A 9,820-nucleotide genomic window follows, 5' to 3' on the forward strand; every position below is an offset into this window, starting at 1 on the left:
TCAGAGAAAGTGAAAGTGAGACTTTATCTGCAACATTGTGGACGTCTGAAACGATCAAACTCTTTAGACAACAGAATATTGAGAATATTGACCCTTCTGGACACATCTGATACTCACAGGTAAGTGATAGAAATATAAGAGAGATTGTCCTGAACAGGTTTCTAATGGAACTGATCTGGTTTAGTAGGGTTTATGTCAGACTGGAGTACGTTGAACAGAAGCAGGTTTAAGCGTGTCAGATACTCCACTGTTGTTTACAGCACTTAAATTATATCAGAGTTGTATTAACAGTATGTCATTTGGTTGATTGTAAAGCAAAGTTTGCTGTTTTTGTCACTTTGTCCCTTTTTGACAAAAAATCTTGACATTTGTAAAGACTAAAGAAACTGTAAGTAAATGATCTGCAGACAAACTGAACACAAACCTGCTACACTGCAGCTGAAAATCACTTTAACATTAAACAAGATGAGAATGACTCTTGACCATATATTTTGTGGAGACATGTATAAGAGATATATGTCTGTTGGAAAATATATTGCTTGTTCTTTGCACTTTCTTTAATCTAAACAGCAGGTCAAAGTTCAGATTGTTCACTGAGTTTATGAGTCGCTCACTGTGTTTCAAATCAGTTCTTACATGAGATTTTACCAATTTAATGATGTAGCTGTCATGATCCAAATTTGGTTTTATGTTTAAAAAAGAGAAACTTAATTTATTTTTATTTTTTTGAAAGGCTTGAAGTGGGAAGTAACAATGACAGAATCTTCACTAACACCAAGAAAAAATAGGAGACATAGTTTACTTCTCAATAACCTACTGAAACCCCCACTGATGAGAGACTTTTGCTTTTCTCTTATAATATTTAATATGTACAGTTCAGGAATGTAAAGCAGATGATAAAATAATTTCAGCTTAACACAATAATTCTTGTTCATGTATTCATTTATTTATTATGTAAGTGGTTGTGTAATGAACTTCACATTTGGACTCTTATCAGCTTGTCTGGCTTAATTTTTAAATTATGACTTTCTGACTGTACATGATCCTCTTACAGGTGCATCTCAATGAATTAGAAAGTCATGGAAAAGTTCATTTATTTCAGTAATTCAACTCAAATTGTGAAACTTGTGTATTAAATAAATTCAGTGCACAGACTGAAGTATTTTAAGTTTTTGGTTCTGAATTGTTGGCCTTCTGGAAAGCATGTTCATTTACTGTAGCTAATGTACTCAATACTTGGTACGGGCTCCTTTTGCTTTAATTACTGCCTCAATTCAGTGTGGCGTGGAGGGGATCAGTCTGTGGCACTGCTGAGGTGGTGTGGAAGCCCAGGTTTCTTTGACAGTGGCCTTCAGCTCATCTACATTTTTTGGTCTCTTGTTTTTCATTTTCCTCTTGACAATACCCCACAGATTCTCTATGGGGTACAGGCTATGAGCTTCTCCACCCTTCCTCCAGACTCTAGGACCTTGGTTTCCAAATGAATTTCAAACTTGCTCTCATCTGAAAAGCGGAATTTGGACCACTGGGAAACCACTGGGTCCATTCCTTCTTCTCCTTAGCCCAGGTAAGACGCCTTAGACGTTGTCTGTGGTTCAGGAGTGGCTTAACAAGAGGAACACAACAACTGTAGCCAAATTCCTTGACACGTCTGTGTGTGTGATGGCTCATGATGCCTTGAGCCCAGCCTCAGTTCATTCCTTGTGAATTTCACCCAAAGTTTTGAATCAATTTTGCTTGACAAGCCTCTCAATGTTGCGGTTCTCTTGTTCGGTTGTGCATCTTTGTCTTCCAAACTTTTCCCTTCTATTAAACTTTCTATTTCATGCTTGGATACAGCACTCTGTGAACAGCCAGCTTCTTTGCAATGAATGTTTGTGGCTTACCCTCCTTGTGAGGGGTGTCAATGATTTTCTTCTGCACAACTGTCAGATCAGTTTTCCCCATGATTGTGTAGCCTAGTGAACCAAAGACTTAAACTACTTCAGTCTGTGTGCATTGAATTTATTTAGTACACAAGTTTCACAATGTGAGTTGAATTATTGAAATAAATGAACTTTTCCATGACATTTTAATTTATTGAGATGCTCCCTTTGAGTTTTTTAAAAGTCGTCACACTCTTTACATTCTTCATGGGATTCTTCATAAACAGTATTGAAGGAGTTCACAATAATCCTAAATAATGTCTTTTTCCAGTAATGTCATCCTCCAGTGGTCCTCTGTCTGAGGATCTTCAGTGCTCTATATGTCTGGACGTGTTCACTGATCCAGTCAGCACTCCATGTGGACACAACTTCTGCAAGACCTGTCTGAATAAGTGCTGGGACAACAGTCAGACCTGCAGCTGTCCATACTGTAAAGAAACATTCAAGCACAGACCTGATCTCAAGATTAATACCACACTCAGAGAGCTTGTAGGTCACTATAAAAAGAAATCTCCAGAGAAAACAACTGATGTTCTGTGTGACATCTGTGAGGAGAGAAAGCTGAAAGCCCTGAAGTCGTGTCTGGTGTGTCAGAGCTCTTACTGTGAAACTCACCTGGAGCCTCATTTGAGAGTGGCACGTTTGAAGAAACACAAACTGATGGATCCTGTGAGTAATCTGGAGGACTATATATGTCAGAAACATGAGAGACCTCTGGATCTGTTCTGTAGAGATGATCAGACATGTGTGTGTTACATCTGCACTGTGAAAGACCACAAGAACCACAACACTGTTCCTATAGAAGAGGAGAGTGAAGAGAAGAAGGTAGAAGTTACTAATAAAACTGTTTTTAAGGAATCATATCTTGTTTGATCTTGGGAAATTAAAGTTTATTATGAAAAGATGTTGCAAGCTTCCTCAGAAGACAGTGTCTGTATGTTGTTCTCAATCTATAGACTGAACTGATGAAGACACAGAAAGATCTGCAACAGATGATCCAGAACAGAATCAAAACGATTCAAGACATCAGACACTCAGCAGAAGACAGAAAAGTGAGTTCATTTAATTGAAAGTAAATATGAATTATAGATCATTTAGATTTCAATATACAGCCCGGCAACACTGGGACTTTTCATAGTTTGTGTCTCTCCGCTTTCCTGTGTCCTATGTTCAAGATAGACTGTCAGTCTGTGTATTGGGGTGGTGTAAAAGTGTAACTTGTCACAGGTTACATTATTACACCAGTAGATGATGAGAGATAAAGTTTATTCCTTGGTTGAGGGATTATGAAACCCCATTAAAACATTAAGTGTGAGCAATAGTAACACTGATTCTTGCAATAGAGATTATATACTAAACTGCTGGAGATGATGGAGGAGCAGCAGAAAGCAGCAGAGAAACAGGAGGAAGAGCTGATTGAAGAGCTGGAGCAGGAGATCACTGAGCTAAAGATGAGAAACACTGAGCTGGAGCAGCTCTCACACACTGAAGATCACCTCCACCTCCTACAGGTCAGTCAACATGATCTCTCTGATCAATCATAATGCAGTATATGACACCAGAACACTCCCCATGCTGAAGGATTTCTCCTCTCTCCTGCTGTAGATTCACTCATCCCTGTGCAGCCCTACAAACACCAGGAACTGGCCTGAGATCAGTATGAAGACTCATGAGAGTCTGGAGACTCTGAGGAGAGATCTGACTCAACTGAAGGACACTATAGATGAGAAACTCACACAAACTGGTACATCAATACATACACTGATCAGATAGAAACATGATGATGTACTCTATTCTTTAAATATAACATTATCTATATCAAAAAATATATATTTTCAAATATATTTTTAAATGTATATATTTTTGTACATATTTTGGCCCATTTTATGTATACACTCTAAAAAACAATGGTAAAAAAAAAAAACAGTTAAATTGCTGGCAGCAATGGCTACCAAACAGAAACCATAAAATAAAGTAAAATATACTAATTTAAATATGCACTTACAGAACTCTTAGAGAATTTTCCATTAAATGTTTTACAAAACAGGTATTTCTTAAAATTCTGATGAGATACCTTAAGTTAAAAAAAATAATAATAAAAAAGGTCAAATGACATAAATCACAAAATAATTCCATGGAAATTTTCATGAAACAATTTGTCATCAATTGTCACCACTGTTGAGATTCATGCGCTGATTCTTGATGTCTCTGTGCATCTAAAACATAGAGCTTAATAGTCAATAGCCCCAGTAGTGAACAAAGCTAGTCTCTTAATGTGTTATTCTTAATATCTTCTTACTGATGACCAGTTTTCCCTTGTATTTATTGCTTTAACAAACAGGCTTTAGAAACACAGAGTTAAAGCAGCCAGACAAAATCATTTTAATCAAGAGTCAAGAGCCCAACTAATGCAAACACCGAACTTTAATATTTTCAACAAAACATCAACATCTGAAACTCTTTTAATTCTTGAAATGAACTTTTGTATAAAATTAAGTCAGACGGGTTTGTAATAAATGAAGATGCTCAGATCTTGAGAGATCACCATTATTTTTGTAATTTTACAATGATGTAATACTTAAAATAACAGCCAAAATGTTAATTTTCCAGATGCTGTTAGTAATTTTACAACATTTTGCTTAGAATTTAAAATGAAAATATATTAATATATTTAAAAGATGTATTTTTAACATATATATTTTTACATTCAAATACCAAAAAATATATTTGCCAAAATATGTTTGAAAATACATTTACTGATTCTACTGATTTATTTTTGGCACATTTCTGTATTTATATATATATATATATATATATATATATATATATATATATATATATTTCTACATATAAAATACATTTTACAAAATATATACAAAAAACTGGCCAAAAAATATATTTGCTTAAATATATTTTCTAGTAATATACTTTTGGCCATATATAAAATATTTTTAAAAAGCATTTTAAAAATATATTTTGACCTCTGTATATTTCTGTCCAAGAAAAACATTTTCTTGCCACAGAAATATATTTATAAATGATGGCTGAAACTAAATATATTCACTATTTCAAAAATATATTTCATTGAGCTTCACTGTTTGCAACATACACTACAAAAGCTTTTTTTTATGTTTTTAAAGAAGTTTCTTATGCTCATCAAGTGTTGATTTGATCAAAATACAGAAAAAATGTAATGTTGGGAAATATTATTATGTTGTAAAACAATGTTTTTTAATTTACATTAAAATGTAATTTATATCTGTTATTAAAGTTACATTTTCAGAATCATTACTCAGAAATCATTCTAACATTCTGATTTATATTCAGTGTTGAAAACAGTTGTGCTGCTTAATATTTTTTGCAACCTGTGATACATTTTTTCAGGATTTTTTTATCAATAAAAGGTTTAAAAAACAGCATTTATTTAAAATATAAAGGTTTTCTAACAATATATACTATCTGTTAAAAATTTTGGGGTCAGTAAATATTTATTCTCTTTTTTTTTAAGAAATAAACACTTTTATTCAGCAAGGATGTGTTAAATTAATAGAAAGTGATAGCAAAGATTTATATTGTTAGACAAGATTTATATTTTGAATAAATGCTGTTCTTTTTAACTCAATATTCATCAAAGAATCACAGGTCCTAAAAAAATATTTGGCAGCACCAGAACTGTTTTCAATAATAAATCAGCATAATGATTTCTGAAAGATCATGTAACACTTAAGACTGGAGTAACAGCTGATGAAAATTCAGCTTTGCATCACAAAAATAAATTATATTTTAAAGTATATAAAAAACGTTTTTTATTGTAATAATATTTTGCAATATTACCATTTTGTTCTGTATTTTTGATCAAAGACAGTAAATGCAGCCTTGATGAGCTTTAGTGACTTCTTAAAAAAAAATCATTAAAAATCTTACCAATCCCAAACTTTTGAGCGGTAGTGTATATTTAGCATACATTTCAATATATTTTGGCCTCAAATAAATATATTTTATTTATTTAATACATATGTTTTCTTGTCATTAGTGTCTAGAGAGCTGAAGGTGATGCAGCAGTATGCAGGTACAGTGTGACTCTATACTACACTAGTTTACATTCATACACTCACAGCTTCATTACTGCACTACAATAAAAAGAAAATTAAATGTTAAAAACAGCATCACAAAATGTGTGTATTGGTAGGTTGTGATGGATATTCTCTGTTTTCTCAGTGGATGTGACTCTGGATCCTGATACGGCTCATCCATATCTCATCCTGTCTGATGATGGAAAACAAGTGAGATGTGGAGACATTAGACAGAAACTCCCAGACAAACCAGAGAGATTTGATACATGTGCCTGTGTCTTGGGAAAGGAGGGATTCTCCTCAGGGAGATTTTATTTTGAGGTGCAGGTGAAGGGAAAGACTAAATGGGATTTAGGAGTGACCAGAGAATCCATTAACAGGAAGGGAGAGATCACAGCTAGTCCCAGTCATGGACAATGGACTGTGTTTCTGAGGAATAGAAATGAATATAAAGCCTGTGATGATCCTCGTGTCTCTCTGTCTCTGAGAGTGAAGCCGCAGCGGGTCGGTGTGTTTGTGGATTATGAGGAGGGTCTGGTCTCCTTTTATGATGTGGAGTCCAGCTCTCATATCTACTCTTTCACTGGTCAGTCTTTCACTGAAAAACTCTATCCATTATTTAGCCCATGCTATAATGATGGAGGTAAAAACTCAAGTCCACTGATCATCACACCTGTCAATGATAATAAATGAATTTAAACTCTTAAACTATAATTACAAATCAAAAAAAATGGTGCTGCTGTTTTTTTTTTGTTTGTTTTTTTTTTGTTTTTTTTTTTCAATTTTTAAAGTCCATATACAATAACTACATTATGATTTATATATATAATGTAAATGTAAAATGCTGTTGAAAAAATTATATTTGTTCAACTTGTCATAAATATTTTTTTCTTTTTTCTTTTTTCGTCTTTATCTCTGCTGGACAAAGTAACCTTGATAAATTGTTAAATCAAGGCAGTTTTTCATCTTCTGTGATTTTACTGTGATACACTAAATGGTAATACCTTGATACCGGACTGGATCCGGGGGACTGCAGTGACCATCTGATCCGGATACAGGCTGGGTCTGGTGGCTACGGTGACCTTGGAATAAGAATGAAACAGACTAATATTAGCGTAGATGCCATTCTTTTTACGATGCAACGAGTGCATCAGATGTAATGGGAGGTGTTTTCGGTTCCGGTTGACCTAATTAATGCAGCCTAACAATCCTTTAACGGATTTGAATTATAGGAATGTGTTAATGTTTTATGTGTAAGCCAGGTTAAAGAGATGTGTCTTTAATCTAGATTTAAACTGACAGAGTGTGTCTGCCTCCCGAACAGTGTTAGGTAGATTGTTCCAGAGTTTAGGCGCTAGATAAGAAAATGATCTGCCACCGGCAGTTGATTTTGATATTCTAGGTATTATCAAATTGCCAGAATTTTGAGAACGCAGCGGACGTGAAGGACTATAATACGATAGAAGCTCGCTCAAGTACTGAGGAGCTAAACCATTGAGGGCTTTATAAGTAATTAGCAAGATTTTAAAATCTATACGGTGTTTTATAGGGAGCCAATGCAGTGCTGACAGAACCGGGCTAATATGGTCATACTTTCTAGTTCTAGTAAGAACTCTAGCTGCTGCATTTTGGACCAGCTGGAGTTTGTTTATTAATCGTGCAGAACAACCACCCAATAAAGCATTACAATAATCTATCCTTGAGGTCATGAACGCATGAATTAATGTTTCAGCATTTGACATTGACAGCATAGGTCGTAATTTCGATATATTTTTAAGATGGAAAAATGCGGTTTTGCAAATACTAGAAATGTGGCTTTCAAAGGAGAGATTGCTATCGAATAGGACGCCTAGGTTCCTAACTGATGACGACGAATTTACAGAGCAGCCATCTAGTATTAGACTGTGTTTTAGGTCATTACTTGTGGAGGTTTTAGGTCCAATAATTAACACCTCTGTTTTTTTCAGGATTTACAGTAAGAAGTTATTCACCATCCAGTTTTTAATATCAGCTATGCATTCTGTTAGTTTTTCGAATGGATATGTTTTGCCGGGCTGCGAAGAAATATAGAGCTGAGTATCATCAGCGTAACAATGAAAGCTAACACCATGTTTCCTGATGATATCTCCCAAGGGTAACATGTAAAGCGTAAAAAGTAATGGCCCTAGTACTGAGCCTTGAGGTACTCCATACTGCACTTGCGATTTAAATGATACCTCTTCATTTATTGCCACAAACTGATGATGGTCTGATAAGTACGATTCGAACCAAGCCAGTGCACTACCATTAATGCCTACATAATTTTCAAGTCCATTTAAAAGAATGTTGTGGTCAATAGTATCAAACGCAGCACTAAGATCCCCAGGTGAAAAAAAAAATACTTAAATGCAATGAAAATACACTTAAATACCCGCAAATACATTTTTAGTACATTGTTATTTTTTTGTGTTAAAAAAAGTGTGATGTTTATACACTATAAATACACTAATTAAAAGTATGTTTATACTTCAGTAGGACTTAAGTACACTTGAAAAAAGTATACTAAATACCAGTAATACTTAAATAAATTTTTAGTGTACTAAAATAAAGTATACTACAGAAAAAACATGCAAAAGAGTTTTATTAGTGTGTTTTTCAAAAGTGTGCTTTAAATGCTTTAAACATTAGTTGATTATTAGTAGACTGTTTACATACTAATCCTAAATTTAAAATAAGTTAATATCTAAAAAATCTATAAGTGTCACACCAGGCCAGCAGAGGGAGCTCTTACCCACACTGACTGTTGCTGCTCCCTCTGCTGCCTCTATGGTAACTTCCTGTTTATCAGCCATAAAAGCCAGCTCAGCACACACACCCACTGCGAAGTATTGTTTTGCTCCCAGCGGACTCTACCAAGCGTTTTTCCTTGTTCCCAGGTTTTCCTAGTTTCCTTGTTGTTTTTCCCTAGCCCTAGCCATAATTCTGTTCTTGTTTTCTCAGTCTTAGCCATAGTTCCCTAGTTTCTTGTTTTCATTTCATTTGTTTACTTTGGACTGCTCACCTGGATTTTGACCCACGCTTGTTTATTGGATTACGCTATTGGATTATCTTTGCTGTTGTTGTTTGCTGGTGTTTTCGACCCTGACTGTTCGACCACAACCTTCATAATAAAGCCTTGCATTTGGATCCCCACTCTCCGTCGTCCCGTTTGTTACAATTAGTAATGTATTGTAGTAGAAGTATATTTTCTCAAAAGTTGTACTAAAGTACACTTAATATGAATGCATTATTAGCACTAACACTTAAACTGATTTTGAGTGTGGTAATTCTCCCAGGTTAAAAAAAAAAGTGCACTAAAATACACTTTATTTAAGTTTACTTAGTACACTTTTCAGTAATGTACTAAAAGTGCTCTATTTTCGCACACTAATTTTGTACTTATTGTACTAAAAAATAGTATTAAGTATATGTTAAGATAAACTTAATACCATCTAAGTGTACTCAACTGTGCTATTTTGAGACACCATGAAATTGAACTAAAATGTGCTTTTAACATACTATATCTGTATTTAAAAAAAATATATTTAGTTACAATTAGAAATACACTTGAACCCTACTTTTGAACATTTATAAATATATTTATGACTAATTTAAAGTATAGCAATAATATATTAAAAGAATATACAAAGTGTGAAAAAAGTGTGCTAACATACAATTTAAGTACACTTAGTGCACTTCCCTAATGTACTTAAAGTGCTCTATTTTCGGCCACTAATTTTGTACTCAATATACTAAAAGTTATTCTTAAGTATATGTTAAGATAAACTTAAAATCATCTAAGTG

The 9,820-nt window shown here is 34.0% G+C and overlaps 1 protein-coding gene across 2 annotated transcripts; it reads left to right on the forward strand.

The window, feature by feature from the left end:
- On the forward strand, positions 1-9,138 carry LOC141346465 (E3 ubiquitin-protein ligase TRIM39-like). 2 transcript variants are annotated; one of them, XM_073851326.1, is made up of 7 exons: positions 1-119; positions 2,197-2,750; positions 2,882-2,977; positions 3,269-3,436; positions 3,531-3,669; positions 5,959-5,994; positions 6,144-9,138. In XM_073851326.1, exons 2-7 carry the CDS (start codon positions 2,199-2,201, stop codon positions 6,689-6,691), a joined length of 1,539 nt encoding a protein of 512 aa, XP_073707427.1. In that variant the 5' UTR covers positions 1-119; positions 2,197-2,198; the 3' UTR covers positions 6,692-9,138. The 2 variants fall into 2 exon arrangements, with proteins under 2 accessions (XP_073707427.1, XP_073707428.1); XM_073851327.1 differs by lacking the exon at positions 1-119 and adding an exon at positions 1,426-1,567.
- The last annotated feature ends 682 nt before the right edge of the window (positions 9,139-9,820 follow it).

This window comes from Garra rufa, chromosome 12 (genome assembly GCF_049309525.1).
Source record: "Garra rufa chromosome 12, GarRuf1.0, whole genome shotgun sequence".
NCBI lineage: Eukaryota > Metazoa > Chordata > Actinopteri > Cypriniformes > Cyprinidae > Garra > Garra rufa.